This window comes from Medicago truncatula, chromosome 7 (genome assembly GCF_003473485.1).
Source record: "Medicago truncatula cultivar Jemalong A17 chromosome 7, MtrunA17r5.0-ANR, whole genome shotgun sequence".
In the NCBI taxonomy this organism is placed as follows: domain Eukaryota; kingdom Viridiplantae; phylum Streptophyta; class Magnoliopsida; order Fabales; family Fabaceae; genus Medicago; species Medicago truncatula.
In genome coordinates, this window is record NC_053048.1 from 8,653,644 (window position 1) to 8,671,372 (window position 17,729).

The following is a 17,729-nucleotide window of genomic DNA, read 5'->3' on the forward strand; positions in this document are numbered from 1 at the left end:
AAAAAACTAATTTTTCAACCAAAAAAATGCAATGAAGTAGTTTAATAATCACTTACTTGATATGTGGGAGAAATTGGCTTTGAATGGCGCAAGAATGATGAAATTCGGATTTGGGGGCAAAAAATTCAAAGTTGGGAAGTTTAGGAAATAAGGGAACTGAGTTTTCGTTTTGCTGATAAATGACTTAAGTCATGTAGCGCGAGTTAACTCACGCAGCCTGACTTAAGTCACACAAAGGACACAACTAGCGTGAGTTAACTCACGCAGGTGCAATTTCGGAATTTCAGTTGGGGGCGGGCAATTTCTGTTGGGTAAAGAGCAGAATTCTAACATTTTTTACGTGAACCCTTCTTCATCTTTCATATACTTCACTTGGTGCAAATCTCTCGTCTTTCTTTCCCTCCCTTTAGCAAGCATATATACTTATAGAATTTCCTCCCTTCTTAATACTCAGGCTTTGTTTGGATGGTAAAGGAAAGTTTAAGGAAAGAAAGTGAAAGTTAGGAATGATTGTTATAGGAAAGAAAGTGAAAAGAAAGTGAGTGGAAAATCTAATGATTTTTTAGTTGTTTGGTATGAGTGATAGTGAAAGGAATGAAAGATTTATATTTAATAAAATGACTAAAATATCCCTATAAAAAGGTGATATGTATATAATTTAAAATTATAATTTTATTAATAGTTAAAAACTACATAACCGTACAATTTTTATTTTGATAGAACACAACCATAAGAATTTACTTTCATTACTTATATTTTAATTTTAATTTAATATATTTTAATTTAATGTCACATTGAAAAGCAATTGCCTTCGTGGGCTTTTATATAATTTTGCTCAAAATAGTGCAATCACCATACTTTCTATTCTCAACAGGGCATAAACATTTTTGGTGTGGGACCCATCGATAAATACCTTTCCTCCCCCTTTTTATGGTGGTTCCAAACTAAGGAAAGAATGTTAATCCTACTACTTTCTATCCTTCCTCAATCTTTCCTTCTACTTTCACCCAAAACAAACAGGCCCTTAAGGATTGGTATGACCTTCACAAACTTTAGAACATTCTATTCTCATTTTAATTAACTTTATTATGCACCCATTCATTCCATCACCACCAAAATTCTTTACCCCTACGTCCATAACCTCTTTGATTCTCGCAACGTCTCTTCTGCTACTTTATTAATCCCTCGTGCCATCTTGTCTCATATATCATTTCCACTTCACCGTGACCATCTGAAACATCCTTCTAAAACCTTGTGTGGGAAGATAATTTATTTTTCAGTACTCAAATACCACTTGGTATAAAATGAATAACTTTCATTTTGGTGAATCAAATTTTGGTTTTCACGTGAACTTTGTTTAGATGCTTTAGATGTTGGGTGATATTAATTACTTACTGCTTGATGGAAATTGTCAAATTCTTCATAACTTTTTTTTGACAATGCACATTTGGAATCCATACCAAAGATGTAAAAGCTCAGATTATGATATTTTAGTTTATTTCATGAATACATTCGGAATCCATAATAAAACAGTTTTAAGGAGTTTCAAACTTCAAAGGTATCAATATAACAATACAAACAAAATTGGAATAGCACTTAAGCTGCCACGTTATTGTACTCTCTTTCAACAGCTTTTTTGAGGATGCTGTCTTTTTCCAAGACCATTTGAATTGGCATGAAACCCATCCCATCTGCCATTGCAAGCATCATCTGCTTAGTTTCTTTCTTGAATTCTTCCAAATCAATTGTGCCATTCAAGTTGTGATCGAACTGTGTGAACAAAGATTCATAAACACGAGCAAGCTCATTTGGGTCTGAAACCACATCAATACCAAAGTGTGTTTCAAAAACCCTCAAGCTCCGGAGCTCCTTCAACATCTCTTCATAGGAGAGAAGACCGTCGTTGTTTGTGTCGAGGCGAGCGAACCGATTTCCTACCGAGCTATTAAATGCTTCTTCATCTTCAAGGAAGTGGACAATTGTGGCACCATCCAAAATTTCTACACTCATCTTTCTTTTCTACTTGATGTAAAAAATGGAAGGTAGTTTGTATTGACAAATATAGTTTTGTGTTTGCAAATGCTTGTGATTTGATGAGAAGAGTTGGATCCTTCCATGTATATATAACCATTAACAATTGTTTCCAGAAGAATATATTCTTTAACTACTAACATGGTATAGAAACCATGTGCTTTTTGTGTACCTTGCATCTATTAGTTTATTTTATTGTCCAACCGTTAAAATTGGATGCTTTCTTCAACTGTTGGCTCTTGATTGTTGAAATTGTTCCTTGTCAGTAATCCACGGATATACCAAAGATATGATTATATGAATATATTATATATAGCACTTACATTCTGCATGTCACGTTGAGCTTAGCTCAGTTGGTAGGGACCTATGAAGTACGAATATGGACACGAACATCGGACCCGACACAGACACACCGACACAACTAATAATTTGAAAAAATAACATAATTCAGTGTAGTTACAAGTGCCGGTGTCGGACACGACACATGTCCGACACCGAGACACGCCTAATCCAATTTGTGTTTCATAGGTAGGGACAATGTTAAATATATATAGACTGTAGTTCAAACAACCAATACTTCATTTATTAATCTCCGATAAGTATTTGTGCTTCATAGGTAGGACAATGTATAATATATATATATATACTGTAGTTCAAACAACCAATACTTCATTTATTAATCTCAAATAGGTAAATTTTTAGTCACTAGATTAATTGATGAATTTTTTTTTTTTACATTCTATCTAATTGGTGAAAGATTAATCTAGTAACTTTAAGGTATTTAGTTCAAATTCACTGGAGGATTATTGTAAAATGATAATTAGCGTTACTATAATTAATAAAATATTTTCTTCTATTAAAATATATTATTTGCATAATAATGAAACTTCACGTCGTGAAGTCAGCGTTGGAAAACTAATTCCCTCGTTTTAGTGTATGTATGCATGTCAAATGTCAAACGAGTAAAGTAGGTATGAAATAATTTATTGGACGTGGTGGTTTGTTGAATGTCTTAAACAATGGGTACCCATTGATTATTTTAATATTATTCAAAGAACTAAAATTATTATGCTTTACAAAGGATCTTCTTGGTTTATTCTTCTTATTTTTCCTTTCTTGTCGAAACATTTTGCCCCGTGATCAGTAGTAAATTACGATAATATAAAACATGCTTTTGGATGGAACCAAAACATTCGACTAAGCAGTGTCAGTGATCATATAACATCATAGTGTTAAGTATATGATGTATAAAGAACATATGACTTGCACCATCACAAAGTAGTTTATATCGTTTGATCAATAAATCTCACTATTTAATTAAATGAAATATGATGAAATATGATGAAATTTAATGATCTAATGGTGAAAAATAAGTTTGTGTATGGTACAATTCTAATTTGCTTTTGTACATTAGACAAAATCATGCATATCAATCTATCAAATTTTCTAGATCTTTTTTAATAATTTTTGATATAGTTTTTCTAAACATTCATTTACCTCTAGTGATTTGAGTGTCCTTCCTTACTAGAAAAATCTGAAGGTTTTCTTTCCACATGCCCAAACCACCAGAGCCGAGTTTTCACCATATTTTCTATAATAGTCTTAATAGTCTTACAACACTTTTAACTCAACATTTTCATCTCTGCTACACCTATTTTATTCCGGTGTTGGTTCTTTACTATCTAACACTCTATTGCATACTACATCTTTTGCCTTATTGTTGTACAATTAACAATTTCCTTTATCATGAAAGGTACTTTTGTATTTCATAAAACACATGACACCTTCATCCATTTAAGACACCCATCTTGAAACTGATTGTTTACATATTCTACTTCTATGTCATTTTGGACTATGGATCAAACATATATAAATTGAGCAATGACATTTGCACATCTATTTAATGATAACTTTGATGACAATTATGTTTTTCTCTCTTCTTATTTGGTAAAAAACAATATATATATATATATATATATATATATATATATATATATAGAGAGAGAGAGAGATGATAAGAACATCATGTAAGTATGAGAGAACATCATGGTTGTATAAATTGTGTACCTTGCGGTATGATATGTGATGTGTGAAATCCGCAAGTGCACGGTTCTATTGAAGTAGTAAAAATATCGTTCCATAGGGAGTTGTTGTAATTACTGATTTACTTTCTAATTAAGATTAGCTAAAAAGAATAAAGTTTAAAAGTTTGACTGATTAACGGTATAAAATTCAGAATTAAAAACGGCTCGGGATTATTGGTTCGTCGTGGACAAACAACTTTCAATCCAAACCTATACCTTCCTCTTATATTAGATTTATTTTCTAAATACAGATTTCTCTAAGGTATTTCATATCTCCGTTCGGTCTCCATGAATGTGCCTCAATAACAACCACACATATTCTCATGGTTGATTACTATTGAAACCCTTTAAGAACGAAACCTATGGCCTCAAGACTTCATAAAACTATTCATCTGGGGTGTTCCCATCGAGTTTTATGTTGTCGTGTCTAATCACATTTATTTTGGGTTTGAGTTTGGTTTTACCGGAGACCCATTTATTTTTATGGGTTTTCCATTTTTAGAAACCATACCCACCCAATTACCTAACCCAACCCATTTTTTGGAGTTTTTTAGGTGGGTTTGACCGGATTTTCTTGGTTGGCCCCTATAAACATCCTTAGGTACACTCTTACGTAATCAGAGACTTTGGGTATATATATGAAGTGATCAATGAATTTACGGTAAAAACTTCAACTATTTTCGGAAGTACAATACAATCTCAAAATATTTTTTTGTTATTTCTTGTAGACGTTTGGAATTCATAACAAAAAAAACCAGTGGTAATTATAATAATAACAAACAAAATGTTAAAAATACTAGAATACTTGGTTAAATCTCAAAATAGTATTTACGCTGCCACTTTATTAGAGTCAATTTCAACAGCTTTTTTGAGGATGCTGTCTTCTTCCAAGACCATTTGAATTGGCATGAAACCCATCCCATCTGCCATTGCAAGCATCATCTGCTTAGTTTCCTTCTTGAATTCTTCCAAATCAATTGTGCCATTCAAGTTGTGATCGAATTGTATGAACAAAGATTCATAAACACGAGCAAGCTCATTTGGGTCTGAATCCACATCAATACCAAAGTGTGTTTCAAAAATCCTCAAGCTCCGGAGCTCCTTCAACATCTCTTCATAGGAGAGAAGACCGTCGTTGTTTGTGTCGAGGCGAGCGAACCGATTTCCTACCGAGCTATTAAATGCTTCTTCATCTTCAAGGAAGTGGACAATTGTGGCACCATCCAAAATTTCCACACTCATTTTTCTCTTCAACTTGATGTAAAAAATAGTTTGTATAGACAAATATAGTTTTGTGTTTGCAAATGTTGTGATTTGATAAGAAGAGTTGGATCCTTCCATGTATATATAGACATTAACAATTGCTTCCAGAAGAATATATTCTTTAACTACTAGCATGGTATAGAAACCATGTGCTTTTTGTGTCTCTTGCATCTAGTAGTTTAAATGTGTTAATTTTTTTTTTTTTGAGAGAAATGTGTTAAATTATTTATTGGACGCCTAATGCCCCCGTTTTAGTATATGCATGTCAAACGAGTAAAGTAGGTTAGGATTAATTTATTGGACGTGGTGTTTTGTTGAATGTCTTAAACAAAGGGTAGGGTACCCATTGATTATTTTAGTTATTATTCAAAGAACAAGATTATTATGCTTTACAAAGATTTTCTTTGTTTATTCCTTTTTTGTTCTTGTTTTACAACATTTTGTCCCATGTTTAGTAGGAAGTTACATAATATAAAGCATGCTTTTCAAATAATCCCATTATAATTTAAATTTTATTAGAAAACAAGTAAAAGATTTTTTTTGTTGGTGGCCGGGGTTTGAACCTCGGACTTTGTATATATTATGCATTGTCCTTACCAACAGAACTAAGCTCACGAGGACAACTAGTAAAAGATTTGTGTATTCATATGGGTCGCATAACATTGGGATAATTTTATAAAAAATAATTACATATATAATATTGTGAAATGTTTAAAAATATTAAATAAAAATTATTAGTATTGATATGAGAAAGTCGATTGGATAAAATTTTGAAAACTCATGACTATTTTCAAAATATCAACATTAATATAATGTTTCTCTTAAATATATTTTTATTTAGGATCTTATTAACGAGTGCCTCAGGACATTATTTAAGTATACTAAATTAAGTAATTATTCTTTAAAAATGTCAAAGTTTTCATTTTTCAATGCACTGATTACACAAACTTTCATAAAAAGTTACCATTTAAGGTCCTTAACTAATGCCCCGGAGGCACTAGTTAAATATTCGTATCGCACCGTTAAATATTTGCACCATACTCGTTACGGATTTGATGTGTTTAAATACGGGGATGCAATTTTTTATGTACCCACATAATAATATTTTGAACAGTCGCAACTATTTTTAAAATGAGTTATGATACATAAACACCCTGTAGGTGGCAATACACCCTTTGACACCCACACAAAAATCTGACATGTAGTCATATGGACCCCGCACAAGTACACTTTCTCTTTCTTCTTCTCTTCTCTCTTCCTAATACATGGGGTGTACAAGGGTGTATGCAATTAAAAGGCGTCTATGTAACATTTTCCTTTTAAAATATGAACATTAATAGTGTTCTGATTAGATATTTGTCTATTTGATATGTAAAACACCGAAAAATATTTGTATCGCACTCGCTGTGTATTTTATGTGCTTGTATGTGTGAAAAATTAATCTATTGAATATTTTTATATATATTTGCTTTTTAATCCGAATGGGATGAAAATTAGAAAGAAAGTTCAAAAATCCCTTTTAAAAGTTAGAGTACAAAAATGGGTTAAAATTAAAGGGTTAATTAAGTTTTTAGTCTCTATAAATATTCACAATTTTGTTTTTCGTCCTTATAAAATAAAATCACACTTTTTAGTCCCTATAAAATTTTCCATCAACATTTTTAGTCCCTATAAAATTTTCCATCAGCACTTTTAGTCCTTGTAAAAAAATTTCATCAGCAGTTTTGGTCCCTAAAATGCTTAAGGAAAATGTCAAAGGGACTAAAAAGTGTGATTTTATTTTGTAGGGACTAAAAAAAAAACCATGAATATTTATAGGGACTAAAAACTTAATTAACCCAAAATTAAATAACTTGAGCAGAATTGTTTTTTTGGTGTGTGCTAAAGTTTCAATCAGTCAAAAATGGAGAGGTTAAATTATGAGTTTATGACCCTTTTTTATTCTCCACTTAAATACGACTTATTATCTATGAAACACGACACATATAATTACACTGAATTATAAGATTTTCTTAAATTATTAATGCGTCGGTGTGTTATTGTCTTGTGTCGTGTCCGTATTTGTGTTTAATGGCTTATTATAAAACGCATAATTTTCTTTTTGGTGAAATCAAAATTTAGTTCAAGTGAATTTTATTTTGATGCTTTAGATGTTGGATGACAGTGTTGGAAATTGAGTGACTGAAATGTGTGCAGACCATGTTAAATTCTCTAGTGCCACACTCTTACCTAATCGAGACTTTTGGTATAATATGAAGTGATCAATGAATTTACGGTAAAAACTTTAACTATTTTCAGAAGTACAATACAATCACTTTTCTGCTACAAATGTAAAAACTCATGTAGTTTATTTCTTGTAGACATTTGGAATTCATAACAAAAAAACCAATGTGTTTCAAAAACCCTCAAGCTCCTGACAGGCTCGGTTTTGAGGGGGAGCAAACAGCTCAACAGAGGGGCCAGTCATGGGCCTCGATTTTTTTTTTAATACCCATTAGTACTAATGCCCTCTAATTTTTTTTAATACCCCCAACCATTTGTTGTCCCCTTGTTTTAGCCTTTTAGGCCTATTAGAATTAGGTCCTCTTGCTTTTGGTGTTAAGTGGAGGGGTTCCTCATATATACGGTAATCATTTTCACATTTGGGTGTACCACATATATACGGCACATTATATTTATTTTTTAAAAAATATAAATAGAACATTACTCTTTTAAAAAAAATACGTTTTCATTTTATCATTGGCCTCTTTTCATTTCCAGAGCCGAGCCTCCAAATTCTTAGGGACGGCCCCGGCTCCTGAGCTCCTTCAACATCTCATCATAAGAGAGCAGACCATCCTTATTTGTGTCGAGCCGAGCAAACTGATTTCCTACTGAGCTATTAAACGCTTCTTCATCTTCAAGGAAGTGGACAATTGTGGCACCATCCAAAATTTCTACACTCATCTTTCTCATCCAAAATTTCTACTGAGCGAACCGATGTTAAATGGAAGGTTGTTTGTAAAGATAGTTTTGTGTTTGCAAATGCTATTGCTTTGATGAGAAGAGTTGGATCCTTATAGTATATATACATAGCATTAGTAAACGGTTCCAAAAGCATATATATTATTTTATTCTTTAATAACTAACATCGCAGAGAAACCATGTGTTGTTTGTGTTGTTTAAATAGTGTATTAGGTCAAACCGATTCAATTGGATGCTTCCCTCAACCATTATTGGCCCTTGATTGTTGGATTTGAATTGTTCCTTTTTAGTAATCGATAGATATACAAAGTCTATTTAAATTGAGTATCCTTCATGTACAACCGTAGAGGTAAATTCTGAAAGTGAAAGGAAAGAATGTAACTGGAATAAATGAAATCGAAAGTTACATGAGTTTTTAGTTATTTGACATGAGTAAAATTGAAAGTGAAAGGAAAGAAAGATGAAAGAAGTATAATTTGAAAAATGACATAAAAACTTACAAGTAATGATAAAATGAGTTAGAGAGATTAAGACAACTAAATACGTAATTTAAAAACTCATATAATGTATATTATTTATTGAAAGTAGTTACATGTGACTTGTGCAAGGCAATTGAGAAATGCTAACTTGTGTCTTTACGGCGTATGTTAAGAAACTAAATGTGAAAGGTTTTTTATTGAAAAATTGTATTCAATGTATTAAAAGTTTCAAAAATTATATTTTAAATATAAAACTTATTTTTTATTTTCATTTTAAGCTCCTTAACTTGGGTCCTTAGGGTACAAGTTAGCATAACCCTTTTCTTTATTAAATTGCAACAATTTGAGTTTTTTTAAGTAATTTCAACTAAAATGGTCCTTTTATATCCACACTTTCCGTCCAAATATGAGAGGAAAGACTCTAGATGCAGGTTCCACAATATTCTGTTTTTCCTTTCCTTTGTATAAGAGTAATGATATTTGAACAATCATGATAATTTTTGTGATAACTTTGTTTTTCATGTGAGTATTAGAGAGAAAGTTATCTACAAATTATCATAAAATAGTTATTTAAATATCATTTCTCTATTCTTAATCACAAACTAAACAACAGAAAGAAGATTCTTTCTTGTTCACCAAAAAAAAAAAAACTTTCTCAAGCTTTCTTTCCCTTCTCTTCAATTGCTTTGTGTTTTTCTAATATTAAACATAGTGCAAGAGTTTTAACGTTATTGAATGTTTAAATTATAGTTTAAATCTGATGCCTTGTTTAAGCCAGATATGCAAATCATATGATGATATGAAGAGTGAAAAATAAATTATTTAAATTATTTGCTTTGCATAGTTTTGAAATAGCAGGTGGCGTAGTCAGCGTTGGAAGTCTAATGCGAAACAAGTAAAATAGCTTTGAATTAATTTATTGGATGTGGTTTTTTGTTGAATGTCTTAAACAAAGGATACCCACTGATTGTTTTAATATTATTGAAAGAACTAAAATTATTAGTTCATTTTTTTTTTTTTTTCCGTTCATGTTAACAGCATTTTGCCCTGTGATTCCAATGCAATATAATTATGATTTAGTAATACTTGGAAATTGTAACTAAATGAAGAAAATGTTACTGATTGAATTTAATAATATTTGAACAGTTGTTAGATAAAATCCATGTTATTAAAGAACTTCAGTTACATATTATAATATTATCCGTAAAAATAAAAAAGTGCCGTAATATGTTAGATTATTGTAACACTTTTTGTATCACTAGTAACAATAAAAAAATATTATATTCATAATTTTGAGAAATTGTAAAAAGTCGTAAAATTGTCTAGACTAAAGAAATTGTGAATCTAAAAAAAATTGTTCCATTGAAATAAATTAGAAAATAGATGTTGTAGTCAATCCACCACCATGAATCTAAAAATCACGTAACATGTATTTTTATACAATCCAGACAGATCACAATACTACATTTCGATCAGCATTTAGATCAATCATTTTGGATAATACGACAATGAAATAATCCTAACTACTCCTATTAGAGCTGTCAAAAATGGGTCGGGCTCATGGGCCGGCCCATTGGCCCATAGTTTTGGGTCGGGCCTAAAAAACTAACGAAAAATGCACTCGGGCTTTTTTGGCCCAAGCCCATTTGGGCCATTCAAAAGTTGGGCCGGGCTGGCCCAACGGGCTTTGGACCGGCCCATTGGCCCATATTTCATTTTATTTTTGTTAAAAAACAACATTTTTTTTTTTTAAAATTATCAACTAATTTAAAATTTATTAACAAAAAAACATTTAAATAAATAAACTTAATAAATATAGATGAATTTAGCTTACAGTTTTAAAATTTTAAAGTTTATAAATTATTAATTTGATTTAATTGAAAGAATAATCTAGAGTTTAATTATTATTCAATGTTAATGTAAAAATTATTTATATTTTTATGTCCATTCATTCATATTTTAGCAAAAAAATAATGGTGAATAACTAATACATAAGAAAATACATAAAAAAAAGTGAATATGTTATAAATATTAATAGTGGATGTCCAAATAGCAAATGTGTTAGTGGGTCATATTACTAGATTATTAGGCTTAATTCATAAGCTACTCTATTTCCCTATAAATAGAGCTCATTTGTAACATTGAGTTACATCTAAGTGAATAAGAATACTTTTCTCTAGTATCTCTTCTTCTCCTTCTCTCTATTCATGTCTCTATTTACTTATTTTCATAACACGTTATCAGCACGCTCTAATCACTGAAAAGGTATTCATATAATATATTCACTAATTCATAGTTTTTCGCTTGCATATAATTTACTTCTGTACATACGTGATTGCATAGGAATATGATCATTAGAAATTGATTTTTGGTTTTCTTTTGGTAATCGACCATGATAGTTACGAAATCTATGTGCCTGTTTAATTGCTGTTATAAATTCATATAACATCATGACTCTTTTGGTGATATGCGTTTGTGTTTTTGAATCGGTTGCTTTAATTTGTTAAGAACGTACATGATTTTTTTTTGTATTCTATCATCAAATAATTGTAATTTTGTATCGATGATACAAAATCATTGTTATTTTGCAAATTATAGTGTTTATTTATTTTAATTCAACATACATGCATCCTTGAAGGACCGCTTAAAAGTAAATAAATAAAGACTAATGAATTCTTGAAGAATTCAATACTAATGCATCCCGGAAGGATTGCACATATAAAATTTTCTTAATGAATTCTTGAAGAATTCAATAATAAAGCATCCTGGAAGGATTGAACATATAAAATTTTCTTAATGAATTTCTGAAGAATTCAACGGTAGTACTAATGCAAAATTTTCTTCATGAATTCCTGAAGAATTCAACACTATACTAATGCATCCTTGAAGGATTGCACATACAAATTAATTTTTTAATGAATTCATGAAGAATTCAATACTAGTGCATCCCCGAAGGATCGCTTAAAAATCAATTTTTATATTAATGTATTCTTGATGAATTCAATCGTGATGCATCCTTGAAGGATTGAATAAATGATTTATCAAACTTAGTACATAGTTCTTGTAGAACTCAAATATTTAATGAATATACGTCCCTGAAGGATCGCAAAAGCACTACAATTATTATTATTATTATCGTACGTTTGTGCATTTATCGTGAAATTTGAATAGCTACCATTTTAAAAGTTATGGTTGCATGAGTAATTGAATCCTCATCGTATGGAGGTACTAAAATCCTCATCGTATAATATAATATAAGTAATAGACTTGTTTTTTTTATCCGATAAATATGGAACTATAACCTTAACGTGTAGCATTTTTCTCAACTAATTATGAGAAGTATACTTCTATTTTTTTAAAATTGAAGAACATGTAGTCATTAGTCATCATGTGTTACACTTATCACCTAAGAAATAACATCACTTATTTTGTAGTAATTATCTTATAATTAATTATACTCTTTATTCTTTAAATTAAAAGGACATGTCATCATACATGTGTTTCTTCTTGCATTTAAATAGCACCATTTGCTTTTCTATTAATAAACTAATAATGATGCAATCAAGTTCTTATAACAAAATAAGCGACTTTGGTGGAACCAGTTCAGTTACGAAAAAAAAATAAAAAATTATATGGAACTTAGTTAATATGGAACTCAGTTAACAAACTCAGTTCAAATAAACATGATCAATCTGGTTAATTAATTTTCTCTATACTAATGAATTTATTTTGATCAATTTATTTTAAAGATTTGTGATATAGTTCTTGAAGAACTCGCAAATTTAAACATCCTTGAAGGAGTATTCAAAGTAATATTCTCAAACACCATCTACATTTTTGGTATAAATTCCTGAAGAATTAATAATGTAATATCAAGAAACCTTGAATGAATGCGAAAATTATGTTTATCCTTGATCATTTCTTAGAGAGATTTGTGACATTTTTTTTAGGAAATAAAAGATTTGTGACATAGTTCTTGAAGAACTCACAAATTTAATATTCAAGCATCTCGTAGGATCGTTCAAAATTGCAGTATAGTTCCCGAAGAACTAATGCTAAAAATTCTTGAAGGATTATATGTATAAAAAAATTAAGAAAACATCTTCAAAAAAATATTTTTGAAATATTAGTTAAATTTATAAGTGGTTATTTATTAAAATAGTGAAATGTCACATCATAAATTGAACGTCATTCCCAGAAGTGAATGATTCATGCTATTTGTTTTATATATCCAACACTGTGGTTATTGAAGTTCATTTAGTAGATATTACTATTGATATGATACATGTCAAAGTCATAAAATTCCACTAGTATGAACTTAGATGAGTTGAAAATTAGTATCAAAGAATTTTTGTTTGAGGTAATATTTTAAACTTCTATGCTTTGTTTTCTTTCATAAACTTGCAAGATTGTTCTCTTATTCTATGAACAAATATCTTTGATTAAGATTTTCTTCTTCCTTATTCCACAAGATTTTTATCTTGTAAATATTACATGAGAGATATCCATATTCTCTTATGTCAAACTTTGAAAATATATCTTATTGACAGTTTGTGTTGCTTTATTACTCACCTGAGAAATGGGTATGATTTATAAAGTTTGTTTATTGGAGAAATTTTGCGTTTATCTATATTTCTATCTATGGTAATGCAAAAGATAAATTTAGAATATTTATTATATTGTTTCACTTGGATATATTTTTTTGTTCATTATTGTTTCAAATAGATAAGAACAAATGAAACACATAATATTGTAAACCAGAAGTTTACAAATCATGTTTAGAATGCTCATTTTGAGTGTATTAAACAATCCCTGAAGGATTGCTCAAATAATGATTTATCTTGTAGTTCCTCAAGAACTACATGATTAATGAAGGCTTCTGAAGAGCATGATTTTTTCCTTTTGTTATTCGGTGAAATATACTCTGAAGAAAATAAGTGTTGTGGAAAAGCTATTTTCCTCTGATATGTACTACACTTATATTAGTGCAACGGAATCACATATTATTGTAAACCAGAAGTTTACAAATTATATTAAGTTTGTAGTTGGCAATACCGGTTGGGTTATCCCGGATTCGTTATGATGCGAAAAAAAAAAAATTAATGAATTTGTATTGAAGAGCCAGAAGATTTTTCAATAAAATATTTTTTGTGTCTTAACTATTTTTTCAAAGTAGAAAATTTGAGAATTTTGGTCTCTCAATATATATAAATGCGTATAAGTTGATATTTGTGAATCAATACATCAAAAGTGTAGATAAACTAAATGACATGTATGGTTATTATTAACCCACAAACCAGAAGTTTGTGCGATTATCTTGTCAACAAATTTGACAAAGAGTTTATTTTCTGAACTTTTCAAAAAAAAAAATATTTGATAAGTATTATCAATTGAAATTGATATTAAACAACTTGTAGCATATGCTCATAAAATGGACTTGAAGATCCATTCTTTAGACGTCTAAAGTTAATTATATGATTTATACTTATGAGACCATACCTTCAAAAATCTACTTTGGGAATAACCAATATGTTGAAATATTGATTCGCATCAAGCCAACAAGTTACCATATGTAAGTCCTCCCCTTATTTTATAATTTATATTTTGGTTAAGAACTTAATATTTCTCACCTAAGTAAATTTTTGGATGTGTTGTGTCTATCACAATTACTCCAATATAATGCACTTAGATTGAATATGATAGAATATTGAGAAAATCTATTTGATATGAATCTTCATCTATTATAAATTGTATTGAGCCAGCTTGTTTACAGCCTAGTAGGCTGATTAGTTTTCCCAATATTAGGGGGAGAGAATAAGCAGCTGAAAATGTGAACCTGAAGTTCAAATGAATTATTTGAAAGAAAATATTATTGTCTCATCTTGATCCTCAAAATATAACTCGTTTGCAAAGTTAAATAAATAAAATAAGCAGCTGCTAATGCTCCAATCGAAATAGATGTCCCTGTCGATTATTGCAAATGAGTCTCAACTGCGCATGAAGCGTGGTAGACCAATCAGTTCCACATATAAAATCCTCAAACAATAAAAGGAGCTAAAAATAAAGATAACCCAAATAAGGATGTGTAAACTCTAAAAGAGTCATCTGACATATTTGATTTTAAGTTCCAGAAGAACTGACCAGGTACCTGAGATGTATGAAAAATAAAGAGATCTCGATAAATTATGTCATGAATGGAATGAGGTGGAACAAAAAATAAAAGTCAACGTTGACGATGTTTTTGCTTATAACATAGCGTTATATGTGATGAGTGTTAATGAGGATCATGGATTAAAAAATGAAATCAAACTCGCTTTGTAAAGTTGAACTTTTTGGACTTGTAGTCCGCACACTTGAAGATGTGAAGTTAATTAGATATATAAGATTTTTCGCGCGAAAGAGAATTATATTGATAAAATACATATGTAAAGAGTTTGATATGTTCACCGGAAGTGAGCTGATATATGTCTAACGTTTATGTTTAAGAGACATATTTACCTGAAGTTAATTCAAGAACTTTTTCTTGCTTGATTAAGTTTAGTATTACATGAAAGACTCAATTTATATGAAAGATGTGTTGCAATATAGTTGTATGACTCACATGATAGTGATGAGTATATGAAACTCTCCGATAAAATTAATTTTCGTGAGATATTGAAGAAATGACATCATATGTCCATTCTAAATCTTTGAAAATGAATTTGTTATAATCATTTTAATGATGATGGTATAAATATTATTGAACTCCTGAAGAGATTCTAACATCTATTGATTATAGAAATATTTGAAATTAAATATGTTGCATGCACAAAGTTTGTTTGGATTTGCAGATTTATTATTTAATTGAGATTTTGTGCATCAAGAAACTTATATAACAAATGTATTTGATATGGACACATCTAGTTGACTGTATACTATAATGATTGTGATGTCACTTGATATTAGTATAGATCATGTCCTCAAGAAAATGATAAACAGCTTGAATTGGTCCTGAAGTACCATATCTTAGTTCAAGCGAGGACATCAATGTATTTTGTTAATGATATTTATTGTGGTATTTTGGTTTGCCAATGTTAGTAAATACAGATATCAGAACAAAGTCAAGCATATATTTTGTATCTTAAAGAAGCAACATAATCAAGGAAGTGAAGAACGCTCTTTTATTAAGGATGATGATTTTACAAGTACAAGAAACTTGTTGATTTCTTAAAGGGGGTTTTGCAACAACTCAATATGAAGAAACTTCTCAAGCACTACTAATTTGAAGAAGACTATGAAGATAAACCAGATATTTCAACAAAGTCGCTGCAAGTAAACTTTTGAGTAACTAGAACAAATATTATTTGACTTTCTTCGTCTCATAGATGATTGTCTTTATGAGGGGGAGACATAAATGTGTTCTGCACTCTTTTTCCCTTAACCATGGTTTTGTCCCATTGGGTTTTCCTGATAAGGTTTTTAACGAGGCAGATTATCATACACAAAAGGGATATTGTACTCTTTTTCCTTCACTAGAATTTTTCTCCTATTAGGTTTTTCTCTAGTAAGGTTTTAATGAGGCATATCCTCAATGGACATCCAAGGGGGAGTGTTATAAATATTAATAGTGGATGTCCAAATAGCAAATGTGTTAGTGGGCCATATTACTAGATTATTAGGCTTAATTCATAAGCTACTCTATTTTCCTATAAATAGAGCTCATTTGTAACATTGAGTTACATCTAAGTGAATAAGAATACTTTTCTCTAGTATCTCTTCTTCTCCTTCTCTCTATTCATGTCTCTATTTACTTATTTTCATAACAGAATAAATTTTAAAAATAAAACATAAACGTGCCAGGCCGGGCTGGCCCATGACCCAACCGGGCCGGACCCTAGAATTCACGGCCCAATCATAAACGGGTCGGGTCGGGCTGGCCCATTTCTATAGTCGGGCCTCTCGGGCCTTTGACACCTCTACTCCTACTAATCACTTTTTCCACAAAACTAAAAAAACAATAGCCATGATGGAATCTAAGAAAGCTAATGATGCAACATAATTCTTCTTGGTTGTACTTTCAACTGTTTGACAAGTTTGCAATAACATCTTTAATAGCTTCACTTGGAGCAACAAATATCTTCTAGCTGCAAGTATTTAGAAGTAATGTGAGAATAAAAGTAAATTTGAGGTATAAGTGATTGAAACAAATCCAATAATCGCTAAAAAAAATTAAGATATAAAAATGGAGCAGAATTTACCTTTATTAAAAGCAAGAAACAAAATCCTATTACTTTAAGGGTTGCTACTTTGTGAACAGAGGAGTGATCTGACAATGCATAATCCAATGTCTTTAATGATATATAAAATCGAACATTATTAAACCCATGCATTGTAACGCCCTCTTTAATTATTTAATTATTTTATAGAGTTTAGAGTCTACTTTGATGACTTTTGCGATTTTATATGATAATGTGTTTAGTTGTTATTTTATTTAAAGACTTATTTTATTATTTACTAGAATAAGATTTGAAATTAAATAAATATAGAGATGTGGAGCTGTTTTGGAATTTATAAGAGTTTAGTGGAAATAGAGGAAATAAGATAAAATGGATTGAGAAGAGATATAAAGAGGAAACTAGGTTTAGAAAAGTTTTCACGTAAAAACAGTTTTTCGGAGAAAAACCAAGAGAAAGCTAGGAGAAGAGCCAAGAGGGGAGAATCTGATTTTTGTAGAGCTTTGTTCATCAGTTCAAGGTAAGGGTGAGGCTAACTCTCAATAATCATAGTGTATGTGAATTCTGAAATTGATTTAACATGTGGTTGTTATGAATTTGGGAATTAGGGTTAGAATGTAGAATTGAATTGTTGAAAGAAGTAGATAATCTGATGGATTAGGGTGATAAAGGATGTTTAGATTGTAGATTAATCA

General features: G+C 30.3%; 2 protein-coding genes across 2 annotated transcripts; both read right to left on the reverse strand.

Annotated features, from left to right (window-relative positions):
• Positions 1 to 1,459: 1,459 nt before the first annotated feature.
• On the reverse strand, positions 1,460 to 2,296 carry LOC11443847 (uncharacterized). Its single transcript, XM_003621857.4, has one exon. The coding sequence runs from the start codon at positions 2,008 to 2,010 to the stop codon at positions 1,597 to 1,599; it is 414 nt and encodes a 137-aa protein (XP_003621905.1). The 5' UTR covers positions 2,011 to 2,296; the 3' UTR covers positions 1,460 to 1,596.
• Positions 2,297 to 4,797: 2,501 nt separating this feature from the next.
• On the reverse strand, positions 4,798 to 5,491 carry LOC11442929 (uncharacterized). The gene has a single exon (XM_003621858.3). The coding sequence runs from the start codon at positions 5,454 to 5,456 to the stop codon at positions 4,944 to 4,946; it is 513 nt and encodes a 170-aa protein (XP_003621906.2). The 5' UTR covers positions 5,457 to 5,491; the 3' UTR covers positions 4,798 to 4,943.
• Positions 5,492 to 17,729: the final 12,238 nt, after the last annotated feature.